The sequence below is a fragment of the Ictalurus furcatus genome, chromosome 3 (genome assembly GCF_023375685.1).
Source record: "Ictalurus furcatus strain D&B chromosome 3, Billie_1.0, whole genome shotgun sequence".
Classification (NCBI taxonomy): Eukaryota; Metazoa; Chordata; class Actinopteri; order Siluriformes; family Ictaluridae; genus Ictalurus; species Ictalurus furcatus.
Window position 1 is genome coordinate 1,004,137 of NC_071257.1, and position 23,916 is coordinate 1,028,052.

Genomic DNA, 23,916 nt, shown 5'->3' on the forward strand with positions numbered 1-23,916 from the left:
ATCTGGAATGGGATGTTCAACAAGCACATATGGGTGTGACGGTCAGGTGTGCACATACTTTTAGCCATATGGTGTATATTTTTGAACATTACTTTAAAAAATGTTTCAAAGATAACTCAACAAAAACTGGATAAACTATAGAAATAATTATTATGCCACTTTTTAGTTCATAAATCTAGAAGGCCAAGGATTCACATATTCCGTTTGCTCAGTATGGCGTGGGCATTTATTTTCTGTTTCATCAACAGGAGAAGAAAACCCTTCCGACTGCACTGTCTAAAACCAAATCACAAGCTCACTGTGGCAAGAGTGAATAACTAACTCATGACCCGGACACATAACCTGTAAAATCACAGTATACAAATACAAAAGCATAACAAATATAATTACTATCCTTAACTTAAAAAGCTCTCTATTGTCATAACTAATTGGCTAAGTTTGATGAAACAGGTCTCTGATTGGTCCATTTTTTAAAATGTTTATTAATATATTTTTTTCAATTCAATCATATTTTATTGTTCTGATTTATACAGGTAAAAGGAAATGGATAGCTTTGTCTTTTTTTTTTTTTTAGTGTTTTAATGTCTATTAAAAGAAATCAAAGTGAAGAATTACAGTCATGTTGTACCAAAAGAAGCCATGAGTAAAAACCCGAATGCGCATTTCCCATGAGGAAAAATTAAATAGAACCCTGTCTTTAAATATCTCACCCGATTCTACTTCCACACACTCCAGATGATTCGTTTCAAAATAAAAGAAACAAAAAGATGGCGAAATGGAGGACGAAAACTAAGAGGAAATGAAGGAATGAGAAAGAACAAAGGAGATGAAACAGAACGAAGGTTTTCTGTCGTCCAGCTCCTGACAGATCATATAGCTTCATTTCTATACATGTAGAGCATCTGATAAAGATCTCATATACATAATAAAGTCTTCTATCTGCCATCGGGATGAGACTGTGGGTGCATCTCAGGTGTGTATGTCAGCAGGACGATCATCACCCAGAAGTGCAGCAGTGCCTATAAAACACACAGAGAGACGTTAACGTCACGCTGACCCTACAAACGTACAAAGACGCAGCAGGAGCATCTGCTTTACAGCTTTACTCACCATGTAAACGATTACAAAGACTCTGGCCACGGGGTAGCGTCTGAGAAAGATCCCTAAACGGATGCTGCAGAAAAGAATCACAAAACGTGATCGACACATCTCGATTCAAACTATTTGATTCACAGAAGTTGATTCGTGCAAGTCAGGTCACGCAATTTGGTTCACATGAGTCAGTTAACGCAAACTGATTCACGCAAATTGAAAGTTGAGAGTTGATTTACACAAGTTGGGTTACGCAAATTTTTACATATAAATGAAGTCAAAATTTTATTCACAACTTGATTCACGGTTCTTAATTAACTTGATTGACAACTTCATTCACAGAAATCATTTCACACAATATGATTCACACTAACTGATTCACACAATATGATTCACACAATATGATTCACACTAACTGATTCACACTAACTGATTCACGCATGTTGATTCACGTGAAGATGGACTCGTGCAAAGTCGATTTACGCGAGCTGGATCATGCAGACTGGTTTATGTCAGTTGATTCGTGCAACTTGAGCGTCTGTTCACACCTGGAGTATGTGTGCTCTTACCTGAAGCGATCTATGGTGCTGGCTGCTTTGCGCACTTTCCCGTACACGCCCGTCTCTGAGCCGTCCTGATCGCTGAACAGCACCGGTGTGTTTCTCTGCCTCGCACCTTCACACAGCACAACGACATTAAACAAAACAATCGGCGTCGTGAATAACACCGTTATATCCTATAGTTCTGTACCTGGATAAAACTGCACTGAGAAATCACAGACTTTTCACATCTACTAAACTGTTTTAGTCTGTTAGATGATGGGCAAGGTCTGTTTTGCTCGGTCAGAACTGAACGATCATCTAATTCATCCCGTACGCTTGCTGACCTGCTCCTTCCACGGCGGCCATGTTGATGTGTGAGCCGCCGCTCTGGCCTCCCTGCACGCTCTTCAGCTGCTGCTCAAGCCGCTCCAGCTGGAAGACGAGCGAATTCTTCTCGGTGCCCAGAGCCTCCAGCATGGTCTGTTTCTGGATCAGGGTCTCAGTGAGCTGATGCAGACGGCCTTCGAGCTCCACCTGGCTGCTGCTGCTCAGAGCCTTATTGGTCAGCTGCAGAAAGAGAGAGAGAGAGAGAACGAGAGAGATGACAATGTGAAGGACCATTATAAAGACAGTGTAGATAATGTACATGATGTAAGAGTGTGCGTGTGTGTGTGTGTGTGTGTGTGTGTGTGTGTGTGTGAGAGAGAGAGAGACGCATACCCACCTGGTTCCTGAGTTTCTGGATCTCGTCCTCTCTGTCTTTGATGCGACTCTGCAGGGTGCTTTTAGTGCGATGGTGTTCCTCCTCCACATAATGCAGCTCCTGTCACACACACACACACACACACACACACACACACACACACCCCTTAACACAATTTATATATCGGTTAGTTCTAACCGCGCAATCTGATCGGTCGAAACACATTCTGCTGTTTATCCGATAATGTCACGTTTCGTTTACCTTATCTCCATCATTCTGCTCTTCATGGGTTGCTAAGCAACAATGCTCACATGACAGTTTTTTTCTCAATTGCTAACCATACGTGAACAAATATTCATTTCACTATTATTACAACAGCAGCTTGATCTGCAGCTGTGAGCACAGAGTCACGTTACGAGTAATGACTTGCAGCAGATGTTTACATCCCAGATCTATTCTAGACTCGTGTGTGGTATTATTTTTATACGTTTTATTATTCTGATCGCGGGAAAACCAATTCATCAGTGTGCTGGAGAAATCTGTGTCGCATACATTACTCACTACATAATGCTGCTGCATAGCAACTACTTTTTTAGCGTAGAAGAAATATCTGCTATTAAATATTTTACATCAGATATTTCAAAGAACGTTTTTTTTGTTGTTGTTGTTTAAAAAAAAAAAAAAAACCCTTTTCTTTGTAATTTGTAAAGTGTGTTATAAAAGCAGACACACTATCGGTTGAGCGTCAACGTGAATAACATCACGACTGTGTAGTCTTGATGTTTTTCATGATGACACACCCTCTCTCGTGTTCCACTGCCTAATCAGGGAAAAACTGATCTAACAACATGACTGGAGACAAAACTCAGAACAGGTGTTGTTCAGGGTCCAATTCTCTCTCTCTCTCTCTCTCTCTCTCTCTCTCACACACACACACACACACACACACACACACACACACACACACACACACACACACAGCGTACCTGTTTGCAGCGCTCCAGTTCGGCCTCCACCTCTTGTTTCTGTCGACTCTGTTGTGAGTTTTGCTCTTGTAGCTCCAGCTGCTGCTCTCTCCAGCTCTCAGCCTCTGCCAAAGCCTGGTTCTCCTGCTCCTGTGTACGACAAAAAAAAAAAAAAAAACCCGAAATAAAACACATGACTTTGATGATAAAATGGATGTGTGACAAGCGTGTGACCACACACCTCACGTAACCTGTTCATGTGTGTATGAAACAGAATCGCTTTATCATTTTTCTGCTTTATTTCTACATATTTATAGAGAACAACAGCATAACACAAAAGTCTAAATACCTGTGTGTTAAAACTAGATCTTGTATAACAGCTGCCTCATGTTCTAACACATTATAATAACCTTTCATTTAGCAGCTTCTTTTTTTTTTATAAAGTAGAATTGGCTGTTATTTATCCGGCTAACACTAGCGGAGATTTGAAACATCTAAAATGATTTATTTAGCTACTTTAATTCTAATCCTTTAATGTCAACATCACCATCTATTTATTTTCAGTATCTTATTTCAGGAAGCTATTACCTAACTAGCTCTTTATACTCCCTTGTTGCAAAACTATCCTTTATTTATTTATTTTTTAATTAGCAAACGAATGCTAGTAATGCTAGTTTCCCCAATTTTGTTTACAGGAATAAAACATCCTCATAGGGGGCTGTTTAGGCTAACTTTAATATGAATGTTTGACCGTTTTTGAGCAGAAACATCACTGGTAATCAGCACTAAAAGGGAGTTAGCTGACTAACGCTAATGCTAACGCTAGCGCTAGCTAGCAAGATGCTGCCTCACTGACTGCTTGTGTTAGCTAGCTAAATGTAACCATGGTAACACCTGTTCACTCTTTAAGCAGAAAATATAAATGATGAAGTGTTAAAACTGCTGAGGATTTTTAAACAAGTGAAGTTGACACAGCCAGCTAATTCATGCTAACTAACCAGGTTGCTGTCAAGTTTCTTAACATCAGCTGGCTAAGTTTCATTTTAAGCGCAATTTCTGGCGATTTATAAGCACATTTATAACACCAAAAATAATGTTCATGAATGTGTTTCTCCTCCTGAAAAAACGTAGAAATGCACAGACGGTCCTGTAACGTGTCTGTATTAATGTCCTAGCACTTTATGAACCTGTATTTCTGAACGCAGGCTCTGTATCTGAGCCTGGAGTTTCTGGATCTCCTCCTTCTGGAGCTCCTTCTCGTGCCGTAACTCCTCCAGCTCCACTTCGGCTGTTCCTCCAGCGTCCAGCGCCTCCAAAGCCGAGCCCTCCTTCAGACTGCTGATCAGCTTCTCTTTGGACTGGGAAAGTAATGAAAGAGCAGAGAAGGTCAGGTTTCCGTCTCCACAAATTAAACAAACTTTGAAAAGTACGCAAATAAAAATAATTTAAAAAACGAGCTGTTTCCTTTCAACCAAAGTTCTGTGAAATGTGCTAAAGAGGGCGATGAGGTGGTGTGATGGAGTGGATACCCCAAAGATCATGATTATTTCCTTTCCCGTGTTGGAAAGTTACAGCTTTACTTCAAGAATTATCACTATAATTCACTATAACCCCAAAATCCCATGTGACGCTGGCTTTCTCCAACAGATTTGTAGACGTGAGACCTGGAGGATGCGCGAGGCTTTGTTTTTGTAGTCGTGCAGCTCCTGCTTGGCGTAATCGGCTGCAGCTCGGGCGGTTTTGGCCTGCTGCTGGAGCTCCTCGGCTCTCTGTTTCTCCTCGGCCACTCTGCGCTCAGCGCCCGTCAACGACTCGGCCAACGTCTGTCGCTCCGCCTCAGTCCTCGCTAGCCGCGACGCAAACTCGCTCTAATACAAACACAACAAACCGGGGTTGATTTATCAAGACGTCAACAGCTCAGCTTTGTGGAGACGTCTTCCGGAGCCCATTTACTTTTAAAAATATTATTTTAAGTCTCTTATCAATGAGCAACTTGTCCACCGTGTATTTGATGAAACCAGGATTATTAAAATACGATGATAACATGTCATGTGCATGAAGCGTGTCACTGACCTGCATCTGTCTGTAGCTGTCCTGCTCTCTGTTCAGAGCCGCCTCGGCCTCTCGGAGTCGCTCCTGCAGTGTCTGTAGAGCCTGAGAGTGCAGACTGCTCCCATCACTGTGGTCCTGCAGGATCCTGTCATCACAAACAGCACAGCAGCATCCTCATTCACAAGCACAAAGGTCATACAGATACAGATGAGGGACAATCTAAAGACACTTCTAGAAAAAATATCAATAAGGAGAGCACGGGGGTGAGTAGTAATTCTCTCTGGCTGTGAGAATACCTGGTCCTCTCGCTCTGAGCCTCCTCCAGCGCCGAGCTTCTGGTCTTCAGTAACTGATCTGCCTCGTCTAGTCGCACCCTGAGCACGGCCAGCTGAGAGTCCTTGGCTGTCAGAGCCTGTGTGAGGTCATCAACCTGTGCCCTCAGCTCCCTGACCGCACGGTCCGAGCGACTCTGCTCTGTGTTCCACTTCTCTGCACGAGATCGGGCCTGGTTCAGCTCTGTAGACACACAAGGAAACGGTTCAATTGAAACATACTAAACGCACAAATCTCATTCTCAGGGAAAAGGAATCAGACCATATAACAAATATACATTTCTAACTGTGTTCCAATAAACATTTAGTTTACTAACAGCTCACTCAGTTGAAGCTTCGGATTTAATTGATTTTTTTCCCCCTCACACAATATTAATTAGCTCCTCAATAGGAGAAATTAAATCTTGTGATCAATGATCCGATTTATGAAAGATATTACTTATATATTGCATCTAGAGATTCATTTCAGTATGATTTATTCACAAACAGGTCCGTTTTAATCTAAAAATAGTGTTCAGGCTTGAAAAGCCACGCCTCCTTCATTAGGACACAGAGGCCACGCCTTCCTCACTGGAACAGACAGACGCCATGCCTCCTTTACTTATACAGAGGCCACACCTCCTTTACTTATACAGAGACAGAGGCCACACCTCCTTTATTTATACAGAGAGAGGTCACACCTCTTTCACTAGGACAGACACAGAGGTCACACCTCCTTCACACGGACAGACACAGAGGCCACACCTCCTTCACACGGACAGACACAGAGGCCACACCTCCTTCACACGGACAGACACAGAGGCCACACCTCCTTCACACGGACAGACACAGAGGCCACACCGGTCAGTTGTAACCATTCTGTTTTTTGTATTGTATTATTATATGTCCTGTATTAACGTGGCTATAAATTATATAAATGAGTGTGAGCCCTCGCACCCCCCTGCGTGTCCTTGGCTCTCTGGACGAGCGACGCCATCTCCTGGTTGAGCGAGGACACTTCGCTGCGCAGGAGCTGGTTCTCCAGACGCAGACCAGACATCACCTGACTGAGCTGCTCCTCCTGAGCCGAGCTCGACCCCACCGCGGCCTGAACGTCTGGTACCGCTGCTGCTGCCAGGCCTGAATCTGAGCTCTCCGGGGTGTCACCTAGAGAGAGAGAGAGAGAGAGAGAGAGAGAGAGAGAGAGAGTAATAAAGGGGAAGAGGATGTGAGTATAGCATAGTAAAGCCAGCGCAAAATATAGTGACAACGAATTATTAGGAACGAACTATGAAATAAAAGAAAAATATAAGTTTACTGAATTAGTACCTTGGCTTCCGTCTCGAGCGGCGTCGTTCTCGGTCTTGGTGCTGTGTGTGCTCGCGGCGAGGGAGCCGAGGCTGGAGGTTCGGGACAGAGAACGTGTAGGAGGAGGAGTAGCCGGGGCAGACGGGACCGTCGCCTGCCCCTGAGCCGATCCTTCAGCCACACCGGTCGTCTGGACCACCGTGTCTCTCCTCACCTCCTTCCTGTCGCTCTGTGGCGGATCCGAGCTGTTCAGGAAGTCGAACAGCAGATCATCGTCCACTTCGGATCGTTTGCGCCTCACGAAGTTGGACGAGGCTTTGAGCGCACCACTACTGCTGCTGCTGCTAACAGCTGAACCCAGAGGAGTTGTGCTGGACACGTTAGCTGTGCCTGCTAACACGGTGGCTTTAGATTTCTTAATGTTCACAGCGGCAGCAGAGAGGAAACCGTGCGTCTCGTGGCCCGTGTAGCTGTGACGGGACTCGTACGGCGCGCTGTACGGAGTTAAATCCGACTCCGATGGGTCGAGCGGTGCAGAGGAGGAACTGTGGCTCGAGTGTTTCGTCAGAGCGCTGGCAGCCCCCTGGTCCACTTTGTTCAGGAAATTCTCGGCCCGGCCGGCTAAATCAACAATCCATGACATCTTGGGATCTGAAAACAAATTCACATTTTATTAGTTCCAAAAAAAAAATCATAAATAAATAGGCACCCTTTATAAAAACGAGCACAAAAATCACAGCATGCAACGAGTGATAATTTAATCCTAAAACATAACGGAATACACCTTCACTTACAGGGTGCCAACACTTTTACACTTGCATATACAAGATTAATTAAAAGGCGCAAACCGGCAACTTTTTATTTCTAATTTGCCTTTGACAGCAGCATACACTTTACACAAGTAACGTCGACATTTTAAACTAATGCACAAGCATTCAAATGAACTTAGCGAACAAGACAGTATAGAGTCAGCTAGCAACGCCTAGCTTGTATCACTTTTTCCCCCATCCGTATTCCGAAAAACCACGCCCATTGCTGGTATTGGCTCGCATTCCATGCGGACGCGCACGCCATCGACACGCCAACAAAACTAGCCAATCACAGGACGATCAGAGACAGCGCTAGCCAATCCTGAACGTGGGGGCGGGATTTACCCGAATACGCTTGGGGAAAAATACACCAAGATTAGCACCGATGCTCGCATGTAAAAAATAAATAAATAAATAAACATATATAAAACATTATTTTCAGCAACGTCACCGGATATACCTTCTCTGTATTAAAGTGCAGAATGTAAAACCTCCCCCAGCATCTTCTGGAGAGTAAATAATTAACGTCCACTCGCTGTTAAAACTATTTTCTTTCCCGTACTGTCATCATAATCGCGTCCTGCTTGACGTGGACCAGGAACTGAAAAGGCCCCAAAACAGAGCGCCCTCGGATGTGCCTGAAGAAAAAAAACAGAGGAAAGGACAACAAACAGGCTCGTCTTAGTGATGCCTGAATTAAAAAAAAAAAAAAAAAATAAAAATAATAATAATAAATAAGGCACTGTTGAATAATGAAAAAGAAAAATAATAACTAAATCATTCTTAGCTGGGGCAAACGATCAGATTAAACTTATTGAAAATGTATAAAAATAATAATAATTAGCAGAATTCCCCATATGAAAAAAATCCACACAGTCAATAATACTAATCCATCACTAGAAAACCAGTTTTTATTTACGTGTTTTTATTTCAACAGGTAGAAGAAGAAGAAGAAAAAAACCCACACGTCCACAACCGGTACGAAACAGTGCTTCTTTATTGTTTCCGCACTCATCCCAAATGGCCAAATCTTATTTACAAAGCATGCCACATGAATACGAAAACTGACCAGAAGACATCATCAATAACCAATAATAGTCACATATCAATCAGCTCTGAATGGAACGAAGATCGCCGAAATACAATGGAGAAAAAAAAAACATCTAAAAAGGACAAAAATAACGTCCATTGAGAAAATATATTTCATACAAATGAACAGATTTTGTCCATTATAGGAGTGATGTCATGATTGGGCTCTTATTTTTGTTCTCAATAAGACACCAGGACTGAAACCTAATTAAAAATTAAAAAAAAAAAAAAGGTTGTCCACTGTCACTCACTCACTCACTCACTCACTCACTAAAAAGCTTCAGGAGGAAGAAAAACAGTTCATAAAAATCCCCCCAAGTATTAATGTTTTACATTTAAATAGCATTGTCAGGATTTGGATGAATATTGACAAAAAAAAAAAAAAAAAAGAGTAAGAAAGTAGACATAGAACGTCATGTACTCGTGTATAAATTAACCAGTGGACGATTTCTCCTATAAAGTACGGCTATGAGGAAAAAGAACACAAAGCGAAACAAAAAGCCGCCACATTTCACGGGATTTTCGTATTTAGTTTTATTTTCAGAAGACTTGCGCACACAAACTGCACAAGTAGTTTGTAGTCTCGCATCGGATGGATGTCTCGCACTACAGTCATGCACACTCGCTCATTCTCTCTCACACACACACACACACACACACACACACACACACACACACAGTTACAAAGGTTTACATGTGTACAAGCTCACATTCATTCTCAACTCTCTCGGACACAAACACACACAGGGGACAAGGAGTGAGTGAGAGGGAGAGGGAGAGAGAGACACAGAGAGGACAGCTTCGGGCTCCCTGGTGTAGTTCACGAACACATGCAGGGGTTTAATGGAAGCTGGAAGACGGGAGCGTCAGATGAGGCCTCGTCTCTTTTTGTAGTCCTCCAGGTTGAGGGAGCGGCGAGGGGCTCCGTCCTTCACCGGCAGGGAGTTGGAGCTCACTGACAGGGACTTTGTCTCTGCAATACACACACACACACACACACACACACACACACACACACACACACACACACTGAGGACATATCTAGAAAAAGAATCGAATCTAGTAATAATCAGTAGAGCAGAAAAACTGAAAACATGACTGGTTTTATCGCATCATAAACTCTAAGAACCAATCAAATCAATATCCTAACCAGGAAAGAATCTTTGACCGATCGGACCTGCGAGTGCCGGCTAGGAGTAATGGAGTTAAAAACGTTTTCTACATAACGGTTTTACCAAAAAAAATAAAAATTGCATAGAAAAGCATGAAACGTTTCCACACGTGCTATGTTTTCACTGCTCATCTGCTCAAACTGTTTGAATGCGTGTGAGAAAACAGTGTTTTAACCAATTTCTGATCATCAATTACCATTCAAATAATTCGAGAGTGTGACATCTGAAATTATCGACAGATTTAAGGTCTTGGGGTTTATTTTTTTCTTCCCCTTACCCAGTCAAAATTTTCAACCTCGTTTCTCTTTCGTCCAAAAACCAGGAAGTGCCGCCATTTCATAAATAAATCAATCAATCATTTCCGGTAGCTGTTATTTCTGTGCATCCCTAAACTGATGCTAACGATATACACTTGTCTAGTGTTAGATAAATACATGGCTATGTTTTATAACCTAAAACAGTCTCCATTTTATGTGATAGAAAGTGAGGGGGAAGCGTCGGCACGTCGTATCGAGACGGGGACACGCTCACCAGCACTGGGGACCTGCAGGTCGATTTTGACGTCGAAGTCGTGAACTTTGAACAGGTCTTCAGAGAGGTCGCTGGTGGTCTTTGTGACGTCTTTGTCCCTCTGGTTCGCCGAACCCTGCTTAACACACGACACACACGGGTCAGATAATGGAGGTGATGTTACGGGCTTGAAAACGACGCAACGTATAGCTGGGTCTAAATATCCGAATCTGCAACCAAAAACTGTTTTTATTACGTTATTATTTCACCCCTCCCCGTCCCCATCGTGAATAAACCTGGAAGGTGCATTACATCACGGACAGATCGGGAAGGGATGCTCAGGTGGAATTCCTTCTCAACTCACCTGTTTGTTGATCTGCTGCGCGTTGTCCTGGCCGGAGCCCGAACCGTATTTCTGATTAAGATGTGCGAGAATAGCAGCGTGGACCGACGGGTCTCTGGCCTGGAAAAGAGAAGAGGAGAGAGAGAGAGAGAGAGAGAGAGAGAGAGAGAGAGAGAGAGAGATACACACACTGTTGAAGCGTTCACAAAAACAACATGCTGATCATCTTGATTTGAATGCCAGGATTCTGATTGGTCAGAAAAGCATTTCAGCTACAAATCACAGGTTTATATTAACGCCTTGTCGTTTCTATAGTAACGGCTCATTCGCGGGGGCTCCACGTTATCACGTGTAATCTTTGATATAGTGAAGATGTTGTTCATTTTGCATTTACGGAAGGAGTCTGCTGCTTATAGCTGCTATCAACGTAAGTGGGAACAGGAACTAACCGGTTTCGCGGACATTCCGCGACAGTAACTATAAATGGATAAAACGTATGCCTTGTGGTTCTTTAACAATTGAGACATTGAAGTCATGGTCATGTTGCTGTTGTATAAGAGGATGTTCAGGTACACATTATAACAAATGAACAGTAACTCTGCTTCATGGCAGCACCCTGTAGTTGATCATTTTCCTATAATGGCACAACACAGTGTTTTATTCCTTACATATTGTATTACAGGCTATCAGGACCTGGGCTCGTTCGTTAAAAGGATCGTGTGTCAGATATGAAAGGACAAAAAGAAAGCTCGAGCCGTACGTTGGACACCATGGTGGGTTTGCACTGCCGTCGGGTGAAAGGGTCCATCTGCTGGTTTTTGGAGTTCTGACCTTCAGCCTGGGAAAAGAGAACAAGACTGTGACGCACGCTTCCGGAAATTTCCGTGACAGGACGGCCAGCGCTCGGTATGAAAGTGTGAATCTGAAACCTGTACGTACCACTAACGCTTTCTCAGACTCCACGATGTTCCAGCTGCGGTTCCTCTGGTTGATGTAACTGAGAAGCGGGAAAAATGATGTTACCGAAACGCACCCAGACTCTCAGCTTGGGACATACACGTGTGTGTGTGTGTGTGTGTGTGTGTGTGTGTGTGTGTGTGTGTGTGTGTGTGTGTCTTACCTGATCGCGGAAATGTTTTTAGTTCTCTGTCTGTCTAATGCTTCGGCTCTCTCCTCCAGCTCGTTCAACTGATCTTGCAACATCTTCACCTTATCTCCGTCGCCGCTCTCCTCCGCCATCGCCTAACACACACACACACACACACACACACACACACAGGGTTTATACTACCAAATTGGAAGCGTTTTACACTCTCAGTACACGTTAAACGTGATCCAAACTATTCGTCTTGGCTGCGCGTCACCTTTTCTTTGAGGAGTTGCGTTTTCTTCATGGCGTAGTTCGGCGGCGCCTTCCGGAATCTGTCCTTCTCTTTCACTATCTGTTAACGATGCACAAAAATTTACAATCAGAAAAAGTACAGAAACACTTTCAAGTAAACCACTAATTTTTTTTTTTTTTTTTTTTTTTAAGTGAATGAATACACGAATAAAACGCGTTCACAAAGGAAAAAAAAAAAACAACAACGATAAAGCTGTGACTCACATCCTCGATGTCTTTGTCGTTGAATTTGTAGTTGACGGCTTCTTTGATGGACTGCTCTTTTTTAGTGATCTCGTCCAGGGTAGGAATCTGCATTCCTCCACCGTGCATCTGAAACGATTTACGGAGATTCACAGGGATTTATCTATAAAATCTGCAGCGTCACACCTTCCACTATACCGCTCAGTCACATCCACCGAGTTCTCCAGACATTTGTTTTGCTGCTCCAGCAGTCATCAGACGGTTATGAAGATGTACTGATATTGAGGTTTTAGCCTTGAACGTGGGGACAGCAATGCTCTGTGTGACCATTTACGGCCAAGAAGAAACGCCTTCGGTTCAAGGAGACCTCGCGAGCAACCAGCCATGTTTACTTACCACCACCACCACCACTACTACTACTCCTCCTCCTCCTACTACTACTCCTCCTACTACTATTAGTCCTCCTACTCCTCATTCTACTACTACTACTCCTCCTACTCATTCTACTACTACTACTCATTCTATTACTACTCATTCTACTACTACTCCTCCTCCTCCTACTACTCCTCCTCCTGCTACTCCTCCTCCTGCTACTCATTCTACTACTACTACTCCTACTACTCCTCCTACTACTCCTCCTCCTGCTACTCATTCTACTACTACTACTCCTACTACTCCTCCTACTACTCCTCCTCCTGCTACTCCTCCTCCTGCTACTCATTCTACTACTACTCCTCCTCCTCCTACTACTCCTCCTCCTGCTACTCCTCCTCCTGCTACTCATTCTACTACTACTACTACTCCTACTACTCCTCCTACTACTACTCCTCCTACTACTCCTCCTCCTGCTACTCCTCCTCCTGCTACTCATTCTACTACTACTACTCCTACTACTCCTCCTACTACTCCTCCTCCTGCTACTCCTCCTCCTGCTACTCATTCTACTACTACTCCTCCTCCTCCTACTACTCCTCCTCCTGCTACTCCTCCTCCTGCTACTCATTCTACTACTACTACTACTCCTACTACTCCTCCTACTACTCCTCCTCCTGCTACTCATTCTACTACTACTCCTCCTCCTCCTACTACTCCTCCTCCTGCTACTCCTCCTCCTGCTACTCATTCTACTACTACTACTCCTACTACTCCTCCTCCTGCTACTCATTCTACTACTACTCCTCCTCCTCCTACTACTCCTCCTCCTGCTACTCCTCCTCCTGCTACTCATTCTACTACTACTACTACTCCTACTACTCCTCCTACTACTCCTCCTCCTGCTACTCATTCTACTACTACTCCTCCTCCTCCTACTACTCCTCCTCCTGCTACTCATTCTACTACTACTACTCCTACTACTCCTCCTCCTGCTACTCATTCTACTACTACTCCTCCTCCTCCTACTACTCCTCCTCCTGCTACTCCTCCTCCTGCTACTCATTCTACTACTACTACTCCTACTACTCCTCCTCCTGCTACTCATTCTACTACTACTCCTCCTCCTACTACTCCTCCTCCTCCTACTCATTCTACTACTACTCCTCCTCCTCCTCCTACTACTCCTCCTCCTGCTACTCATTCTACTACTACTACTACTCCTCTTACTACTCCTCCTCCTCCTCCTCATTCTACTACTACTACTACTCCTCCTCCTCCTACTACTCCTCCTCCTCCTACTACTCCTCCTCCTCCTCCTACTCATTCTACTACTACTCCTCCTCCTCCTCCTCCTCCTGTTACTCATTCTACTACTACTCCTCCTCCTACTACTCCTCCTCCTCCTACTACTCATTCTACTACTACTCCTCCTCCTCCTCCTACTACTCCTCCTCCTGCTACTCATTCTACTACTACTACTACTCCTCCTCTTACTACTCCTCCTCCTCCTCCTCATTCTTCTACTACTACTACTACTCCTCCTACTACTCCTCCTCCAGCTACTCATTCTACTACTACTACTACTCCTCCTCCTGCTACTCATTCTACTCCTCCTCCTCCTCCTACTACTCATTCTACTACTACTACTCCTCCTCCTCCTCCTACTCATTCTACTCCTCCTCCTGCTACTCATTCTACTACTACTACTACTACTCCTACTACTCCTCCTCCTCCTACTACTACTCCTCCTCCTACTACTACTCCTCCTCCTCCTGCTACTCATTCTACTACTCCTCCTACTACTCCTCCTCCTCATTCTACTACTACTACTACTACTACTCCTCCTCCTACTACTACTCCTCCTACTACTCATTCTACTACTACTACTCCTCCTCCTCCTCCTACTCATTCTACTCCTCCTTCTCCTCCTCCTGCTACTCATTCTACTACTACTCCTCCTCCTGCTACTCATTCTACTACTACTCCTCCTCCTCCTCCTCCTCCTGAGATTACGCAACAGAAATACAGACAGCCAATCAGATTTCCCGGTTAAGAGTCGGAATCCTGTGGCCTGACACTGTGACTACAACAACTCAAACAGGACAAAAACTAAACCAGACATATAAAAAAAAATGTTATTAATAATTTAAAAAAAAAAGGCATTTATGCAGTATGTAAGTTCGAGTAAATCGCTCACCGCTTCTCTCCACTTCATGAACTCGCTCTCTGTAAATTCCTGATTGGACACAAACTCCAGCCGGAACACTCGGGTGTCGTTGCCGTGTCTTCGGAAAAGGATAGACATGCGCACACACACACACACACACACGTATACATACATTTATTTAGACACACCTATATATAGAAAAATAAATAAATGCACATTACTTCATGCCCGGCTCTTATGACGGCAGACATTTGCCGATGTTATTAACGAGTAAATGAATTATTCATCGAGACGTGTGCGACTGACTGCAGCTTACCGTAACTGCAGCCCCTTGTTTGTTCGAGTCGAGCCGAGCTGGTAGACTTTCGCCGTTTCCACCACATCTACGATCTCAGCCACCTGGTAACGAGCATCGAGAGAACGCAAACACATTTTCTATGAAGCGGACGATTTAGAAAGTCGATGAATTATGGGATACGCAAGACGAGAAGGAAGGGAGAGAAGACGACGTTCACGACTCCGCGTCCAAATGTAAAATCTACAATCTCGTTAGAAAAAGAATTAGCGAGTTTTAATCCGACTCTTTAACCGAAACAGGAAGTAGCTCGTACCCTGTAGACGGGTTTACTGCTGCTGTTGCCGATGCCGATGCGTACGAAGCAGCCGGTGACCGTTTTAGCGAAGAAGGGCATGTGACACCAGCGCTCCAGTTTGTGCCGTGACAGACGGATGCGGTTCAGTTCCTCCGGCAATGACACCGGCTGAGACTTAGGGGGCGTCGCCTCTTTCCTGAGGGGGGGGAGCAAAGGAGCCAATCACAGGTCATGTTGAATATAAATTACCAATATACACAGTCTTAACGCAGGAACTTTTGACCCAATCATCAGAGACCACACTCACTCCTCTTCTTCATCAGAGGACGACAACCTCGAGCTGCGGTCGCTCTTTACCGAGGACTTATCGTCGTCTTCCTCTTCCTCCTCCTCGTCGTCGGAGTACACGTCGCTGGCCTTCAGCGGCTGTCGTTTGGTCAGGAGCTCGGCTGTGAGGTTACATTTTAAAGAACGCTAACGGTGAAAAACCTACACACGTATATCCAAACAGACGGCTGGACACACCGTCGCGAACATTCCGCAGAAGACAAATAGATACGAGACTGATAACAAACCCGTTCTGTTCTTCTTCTTCTCTCGCTCGGCTTTCAGCTCCTCCATGGCCTGCGACTTCTTGTCCAGCTTCTCGTCTCTCTTCGACCTCCTCTCTTTATTATGGGACATCACCTAAAAGCAGTTCGGCAGACAGGCAGAGTATTCCATTATCGTACATCTCTAGACTTTTATTTTTAACTAAAAAAAAAACCTCTTCAAAATAAATAAATAAAAGTGAGATCGCTGGATTTCCGCGAGGAGCCGAGACTCCGGTCCACTCACCACCTGAGTGTCTGTAACCTGAGACAGCTTTTTCTTCTCCTGCTCTTCCTCTTGCTTCTTCTTCTTCTTCTCCTCCTTGACCTTCTTCTTTTCCGTCTTTAGTTTCTGCTTGATTTCGAACCTGGGTGGAGCGCAGGAGAGAGGTTTGGGGTGACAAATCACATCGGGATATAAGACATGCCCGACATTTACAACCGAGGGTCACGTCCGAATCTGCACATTAGTGTACTGACTAGCGTGATAAAACTGTAGTACAGTGATATGGTACACATTCCAAAACAAGCCTTAAGCTTTGTTTTTTTTTAAAAATAATTACGTTTATTTATTTATTTATTTTAATCAATCCTCAAAAACAAACTCTCACAACCAGTTCGCTACGGAGCCGAATGACGGAAGGTTATGGAGGCGGCCATCTTATGGAGATGGCCATCTTATGGAGACAGTTTTCCCCCGTCCACATTTGGTACGCCTCCTTAGCTCCGCCTTCGAGATAATCCTTGCTGCAGAACCAAAAGTCCAAGGGGTGGAGGTAGATCTGATCCAAATCCTGCTATAAATAAGCGTTTGTGCATGCGTGCGCGCGCGTGCGCGTGTGTGTGTGTGTGTTTTCTGTTCACCTGCGTTTGAGCACCTCTCTCTTCTCAATACGGTTGAAAAGCTCCTGCTCTCTCTCCTTCTCAGTCATCTGCTCCAGCCGCGCCCGGTCCTCTTCGTCCCCCATCAGATCGTCTCCGTATCCGTCCCGGAACACTTCGTCCTCCGAGGACGAGTCCGAATCCGAGCTGGAGGAGGAGCTGTTGCTCTCCGAGTCGGACACCTCGCCTGCGTGATTGTCAGCGATAACTTAGATGTCATGTTAACAATTCCGCTTCCATAAACGGCATTAAAAACAACACGGTACGGAATTAACATTCAGAGATGCAACGAATGCTTCGATGTTTTCAGAATATTTATTTTTTCCCTTCCCTTACCCTCCTCAGGGGCGGAGCTCTCGGCTGAGCTGTCTCCATCCGAGCTCCCTGACGAAGCGGCCTTGTTCACTTTCTTCTTCGTGGGGTTCTTCTTTTCTGCCCCTTTTCCAGGCTTCACCTTTTTCTTGGCTTTGGTGCCTCCGACAGTCCACTACACACACACACACACACACACACACACATTTAAAATCGTGCACAAACACAACGTCAACACGAGAACCTGACCAGATCCTGCCGAGAAACCAAAATCAGCGACAAGACCGCCTCGAGGTGGATTAGAAGGACGAGGACGCTGTGAAGTACCTCATCGTCGCTGTCGGACGTCTCGGAGTCTGTAGACGCGGCAGGTTTGCTGATGGGTTCCTCGGGTTCTTCCGAGTCCACACGCTTCCTCTTGGCCAAACTCAGCAGCTCCTGGAAAGAGACGGAGAGAGATCGGACGCACAAAATTGAACGACGTGTCAGGTGCTTCAAGTCACGTTCTAATTCTAACATTATTTTTATTTATTTATCATGATCTCTCAGGAAAGTTTAGTGTGGCGTTATTGATCACGGTATTGATATTACATCTTAATAATCGTCCGGCCCTAGTTTCTACATCGCCGTCCGAATGGCAAAAACTGACACGAGTCGCCGATGCCTCAGCAAGAACGTCTCCCATTGGCTGACGCGGGTAAACAACCTCAGCCGAGCTCCATCGTGGTATTAACGCTCTTCTCACGACTCCAGATAACTCCCGTCGAGCTCCCCGAATCACTCGGGCTTCGGGGTTTTAACCGATCCCTGCTCGTATGTCTCGGTTTACACCTCGTCGTTCTCTCAAGTCCCAACACCGAGCTCGGTCCCTCTTTCTCTCCTACAAAACACCGACACACCGAAATCCACAGTTTTGCATGCCGTGTTTACATTTCCCTGAATCTCAGAACGTGCGAACCGTGCCAGCAGGCCCGAGGCACGTGCGTTTCTTCGACGCCAGCATCTACCCAGAGGTCACGGATGGCTAGCGGGAATTTCACGGCTCGGGGGGAAGATGGACGAATTTAAAAACGGCTCCCGGGACCTCCTTAAACTTTCAGGAGAGCAGGAACACGTTTCCTCAAAAACGAAAAACAAACAAACATCTGCAGCAACCCATGAAGAACTCCTAGGACTCGTCTAATCGAATTTCACGCGACTTTCAACTCCGTAATCAGGCCCGTGTTGCTTTGTTTGACGTCAGAACTGTGCAGGAAGAACAAAACGTATGAAAAGCAGCACGCCAATGTGCCGTCATCACAAGCGAGAAGGATAAACCGCTTCTCATCAAAACCGATTCAGTGAATCTGAATCGACTCGACTGCAAGGAGTGAATCAAACGTGGCGTGCATTTTGTGGGAAAGGGAAAACAAGCACTGGATGAGGCACGACATGTTTTTAACGATACTTATTTGTATAAAGTGTTATCTTAAGCGCTTCACTTACTGGTTTGTTCAATTATGTGCAGCATGAAACCGAATCAAATCAAACGAATCAAACAAAAATAAAACCAGACGAGCAACTGTAAAAGCACCCTAAATCCCACTTGTGGGTAACCTATGACGTGTAACGCTGCGAGAAACAAATGGCACAACGCATGTCGGATTTGTTTTGTAAAATTTGTGCACTCTGGTATTAATTTGTATGGCGCGAACCCTGAGCTGAATGACCGGGGCGAACATGTGTGATGTGTTTATAGTCAGGATGATAATCCTCCCCTGACGAGACGGATATATCTCAGTGGCTGAGCTCCTCCATCATCATCATCATCATCCACCACCTTCAAAATAAAATGAGCTCAGACAACACAGGGATTTGGTCTAGCTTCAGTTCTCCCCCCTTCATGTCTCAGTTTCACTGTAGAAATAAGCAAAGAGCTCACACGGCTAAACAATAAACGACAAGGTGGCGTTTAGAAGGGATTTATCTCCAGGTCACTACAGGGAGAACAGTGAAAATGAATCATTAGTGGAAATCTCTTAGGGGCTCGATGGGGTGTGTTTACTCTTGAAGTCTCAAAACAACTTCAGCACTTGAACTGGAAACTAAAACCACACACACACCTTTCCCCATCTCCTAAAGCTCACGATGCGTCTCAAACAAATTCCTCAAGAACCTAGAGTCGTGGCGAATCACTCTGATGTTTACAAACGTACAGGACTGGCTAACGCGCTAACTAGCACGGATTCTAGCTAGCACCCGATATCTTCAAGTGAATTCTATGCTTTTAAATACATACATTGTGCTTTACTGTAAAATAACACAGATGTGTGGTACAAAATGGTGCATTTATATTGCTCTTATCTAGCAGCTTATAATAGTGTTTGCCCGGCCTACAGGCTCTTTAAGCAACTAGCTAGCTAGCGCGCCATTCCGCTGCGTTATATGTAAATATTTTTCCCACTTGTTTTCACACAAAACCCGCCCACTTTATTACGATTGGCTTAGAGTTTCCCGCGTTTCTGAACTACAATTGGCTTAAACTACACGATTCGCGCAATGATACGTCCAATCACCGGGCAGCTTGTACTGTGACGTACGAGCCCATAGAAGAACACTGGAAACATTACGGGTAGGTTTAAAAAAAAATAGCGCAGTTACTACTAGCATGGACGTCCGTGCTAATGTTACCCAAGCGAACCCTTTAAAAACCAGTACACATTTTTTTGTTTTAAGCACAAGAAGAAATATCTCTTATCTTTTTACCTGATCCAAATTGTCATCGCTCGCGCTGTCTTCCGAGTCGGAATCAATGACGACCCGACCTTTCCGTTTCTTTACGTTCACCATGGTTAGCTTTGGAGGCTAAGCTACCCGCGGCGGATGCGCTCGTGCTTATTGGACACGAACACAAACGGCGGCGCTAGAGAGGTGCACTGCGCATGCGCACTAGCGAAAGCAGGACCGCGCATGCGCGTTACGTTTCTGTTTATTTTTTCCCCCCCACTCTCTGACGCACTGACGTCATTTAGCCAATACGGTAAAAACATTCCATTATTTCCCACTCTGATTTGTTCAGGGTTTTATTTAATTATTAAACTAAAAATAAACGTTATATGGTAATTATTATTATTATTATAAACTTCAATAATACGTGTTAAATAATTACATATTATATTATATATGTACAAATTACATATGTACGCATCTTACATATTTTTAACGAAATGTTTTATAGCATAAAAATTATATATATATATATATATATACACACACACACAAAATGAGAGATTTTTCACGTTTTTCTCTGTTTAGAAACCAAGTGTTTGTTTGCAGATGTAAAATCTCCTCTCATTATGTTCATGTATAACATGAACCCCCCCCCCCCACACACACACACACACTCCCCCACACTCACACCCCCCCCCCCCCTCTAGAGAGCTTCCGCACTTCACAGGACCGTTTTTCAACATCGCTTTGTTTCCGCACGGACCTTTGACGCGACGGACCGCGATGGCGCCTCACAGAAACGTGAATGTCAGATTGTTTCTTAAAAGTCATATTTCTCTTGACGGTAAAAATAGATTTTGCTTCTAATTTTCAACAAATTGCAAATATGTAAATTGACTCTACATAACAGTGTCACAATTTCCTCGGTGTTATTTCGTGTAAGTTGGCGATGTGTAGCTGTTTTTGCATGCATGCACGTTATGTGTCCGCTGTCATAGTATAGAATTGAGTTAGTAACTTTTTCAGAAGACATTTGAATGCTTTGAGCTCAGAGGCTATGGCCCTGTCAGGGACGGTGCTGAAAACCTCCAGCATCTTCTGGAGGCGTCTCTTTCAGCCGCCCATCACTGGTCCTGTCTCTCTGCACGTCAGGACCGTGTATGAGCGGGACTACCGTAGACCAGGCCAGGCTCCGGACACACGATGGCCCTGGCAGAAGATCCGCTTCGACTTCTCAAAAGGTGTGGACGGGGTAAAGAAGCACTTCGGGCTTCTGAAGGCCGAGTTCATGGAGCGCTGGACGGGGCCCGAGGGCCGGCCCCTGGTAGTGCACATGCTGGAGCAGACGCGCGTGCTGTGGGAGTTCCGTGGCCCCGAGTCGCTCAGTCAATGGGTGGTCACCTCGGACCGGGACATCGGTGGCCGGAGTGAGGCGTACGTGAAGCTGGGGAGGAATAACTCTACCTGCATGCTGTACGGCTCTCTGTGTTCAGCTCCACCCCGGGACGGAGAGACGCGCTACAGCGGATACTGCACCATGCGCTCCAAACAGCCTCGGGTTCGTGCCTGGCACCTTCAGTCCTGATCATTCCCCAAAAGTGTAACAGGGAAGTGAACTGCTGCACATTTCCCTGAAGTAGCGTCACAGGAGGAGCATCTGCTTTAAACCTAAAACACAGTTAGTGTAGTCCTGCTTGGGTTGTTTGATTGAATTCGATTTTAAAATGGAAAATTAGATGGACGATTGAATAAATAATGTGATTGCATTCAATAATAAAAATAATTATTAAAAATAAACCTGTAAGATAGGCACGCAGCTAGAATAACAGATGAACTTGCCCTGTTCCCTGTGCCTCTTAATTTAATAAACTAAAGCAGCATGATTGTGATTTTAGTCGTTATAGTGAAACTCTGGTGATGATGGTAACAGTGATTGTGTTTTCAGGCTTCATTCGACCGGAAGAAGCACTTCGATTGGTCCAGCTTCAACACTCTGTATTTGCGTATCCGTGGAGACGGCAGGCCGTGGATGGTGAACGTCTCAGCCGAGACCTACTTCTCTCACCAGAGAGACGACATGTACAGCTACTTCCTGTACACTCGAGGGGGTCCGTACTGGCAGGACGTTAAGGTGTGGGCCACAAAAATAAAAATTACACTCCCTACCGAATTCCAGAGAGGACGTGCTAACTGGATGGACCAGACGCACTCATCTTGGATAATTGTATATTATCAAAGTCTAATAACTTATTGGTTTGTCATGTTAGGTTTCACTTCTTTCTTTTTTTTTTCTTCTTTCCTTCTCTTACTTTCACAGATCCCCTTTTCTAAATTCTTCCTCTCGAGCCGAGGGAGAGTACAAGACGACCAGCACCCCCTCTGGCTGGACAAGGTCTGATGGATTTTCTTTGACGTTACATTTCCAAAAAAAACTTCACAGCACGGATTTCAAATGCTTTTAATCTGTTGATTTGTGAACCTGTGATCTGCAGCTGCGCTACTGTCTGAAAAAATTATTCAACACCTTCTGACCAATCACAATCCAGAATTCAACAGCGCCGTGGTTTAAGGGTGTAGTTAACAGTACTGGAATGCAAGTTACATTATATCTAAAATAAAAATAAAAAAGTTAATAGCGTACAAATGTCCTCGTCACATTCAAGTTTTCGATCTGAACGTTTTTTTTTGGTTTTCAGGTGAACACTATCGGCTTCACGCTGGGAGATAAAGCGGACGGACCGTTTCAGTTAGAGATCGACTTCATCGCTGTGTGTAACGACCGCGCTCACACCGAGGAGTTTGCGTACGAACTGTACAAGAGGAACCCGGAGGTGTAACAGACACTGCTTGACTGTGACCCTGAACTTCATGGAAAACTGTCGGGGGTGCAATTTCATGAACTTTTGATGCAACACACACACAATCAAGGACACGGAAATACAAAAACTTGTGTGTTTAATAGCAAATAAAAGCAGAGCTTAAACATCTATGGCAATGTTTTCCTCCAAAAAAAAAAGTCACCGGTTGAGAGCTCACGCAATAAATCACAAACATGTTATTAACTACACGACACACAGAAATGAACACGAATACATTTGAAAGCTAAAAAGGCTTTAAGGCTACTAGGAGCTGGATAGTTCTTTCACACACACCAAACAACTTTGGAAAGTCTCCAGCAGTTTGGCCCAGCGAGAGATAAGTACCAGTGGGACTTATGGGAAGTAAATAAGATGGATGTCTAACCGTAGCACTCTCCGACTCGTGCGGATTTTGAATACGCAGGGAAATATTTTGACTCCAAAACAAGCGAAGCGTAATCGAGCACACACTTCAATCTACAATGAACCAATGGTAAGCAAGACCGTACATCAGCCTACCGTGCACGTCTTTGGACGGACCGGGGGAGGAAACCGGAGTACCCGGAGGAAACCCCCACAGCACGGGGAGAACATGTAAACTCCTCACACACAGGACAGCAGTGAGACTCGAACCCCCGGAACCCTCAGAAATGTAAATAAATTTTGTCATTTATTCCTTGATTTATTTTCCCATTACATTCATTTATCTATCTATATATTTATATTTTAATTTCTGCAGGTTTGGTCCACCATACAGTTGAAGAGAAAATATCCTCTACAATCATACACCCCGCCCACCTCGCCGTGCTCCACCCCCTTCACTTATCTCCCTGGAAACCTCGACTTGCAGTCAGACGATCATTCCTAGTAGACCCTGTAGCTGAGGAGAGGGAATTACAGGGCTAACACTTATCGCTGTGTCGATGGGTAGTAGTAAGTGAAATGTGAA

General features: G+C 44.6%; 3 protein-coding genes across 6 annotated transcripts; 1 reads left to right on the forward strand and 2 right to left on the reverse strand.

Moving 5' to 3' along the window:
• Window positions 1-194: 194 nt before the first annotated feature.
• Window positions 195-8,617, reverse strand: golga5 (golgin A5). The gene is made up of 13 exons (XM_053620261.1): window positions 8,243-8,617; window positions 6,995-7,624; window positions 6,623-6,832; window positions 5,651-5,870; window positions 5,376-5,499; window positions 4,967-5,170; window positions 4,490-4,660; window positions 3,324-3,452; window positions 2,359-2,457; window positions 1,979-2,201; window positions 1,662-1,767; window positions 1,111-1,174; window positions 195-1,019 (listed from the first exon to the last, which is right to left on the reverse strand). The coding sequence occupies exons 2-13, from the start codon at window positions 7,614-7,616 to the stop codon at window positions 936-938; spliced, it is 2,256 nt and encodes a 751-aa protein (XP_053476236.1). The 5' UTR covers window positions 7,617-7,624; window positions 8,243-8,617; the 3' UTR covers window positions 195-935.
• A 144-nt stretch (window positions 8,618-8,761) lies between these two features.
• On the reverse strand, window positions 8,762-20,307 carry rtf1 (RTF1 homolog, Paf1/RNA polymerase II complex component). 2 transcript variants are annotated; one of them, XM_053620263.1, is made up of 18 exons: window positions 20,146-20,307; window positions 17,728-17,838; window positions 17,425-17,575; window positions 17,071-17,275; window positions 16,454-16,574; window positions 16,192-16,303; window positions 15,924-16,065; window positions 15,635-15,812; window positions 15,340-15,422; window positions 15,054-15,141; window positions 12,503-12,610; window positions 12,261-12,338; window positions 12,017-12,138; window positions 11,836-11,893; window positions 11,657-11,734; window positions 10,918-11,016; window positions 10,575-10,689; window positions 8,762-9,844 (listed from the first exon to the last, which is right to left on the reverse strand). In XM_053620263.1, the coding sequence occupies exons 1-18, from the start codon at window positions 20,227-20,229 to the stop codon at window positions 9,738-9,740; spliced, it is 2,040 nt and encodes a 679-aa protein (XP_053476238.1). In that variant the 5' UTR covers window positions 20,230-20,307; the 3' UTR covers window positions 8,762-9,737. The 2 variants fall into 2 exon arrangements, with proteins under 2 accessions (XP_053476238.1, XP_053476237.1); XM_053620262.1 differs by having other exon boundaries at window positions 10,575-10,692.
• Window positions 20,308-20,879: 572 nt separating this feature from the next.
• ndufaf1 (NADH:ubiquinone oxidoreductase complex assembly factor 1) lies at window positions 20,880-23,499 on the forward strand. Of its 3 annotated transcripts, XR_008385466.1 has the most exons (5): window positions 20,880-21,667; window positions 22,055-22,240; window positions 22,427-22,501; window positions 22,602-22,702; window positions 22,806-22,945. XR_008385466.1 is itself a non-coding variant. In XM_053620267.1 (4 exons), exons 1-4 carry the CDS (start codon window positions 21,167-21,169, stop codon window positions 22,944-22,946), a joined length of 903 nt encoding a protein of 300 aa, XP_053476242.1. In that variant the 5' UTR covers window positions 20,880-21,166; the 3' UTR covers window positions 22,947-23,499. The 3 variants fall into 3 exon arrangements, 2 of the variants coding, with proteins under 2 accessions (XP_053476242.1, XP_053476243.1); XM_053620267.1 differs by lacking the exon at window positions 22,602-22,702 and having other exon boundaries at window positions 22,806-23,499; XM_053620268.1 differs by having other exon boundaries at window positions 22,602-22,943.
• Window positions 23,500-23,916: the final 417 nt, after the last annotated feature.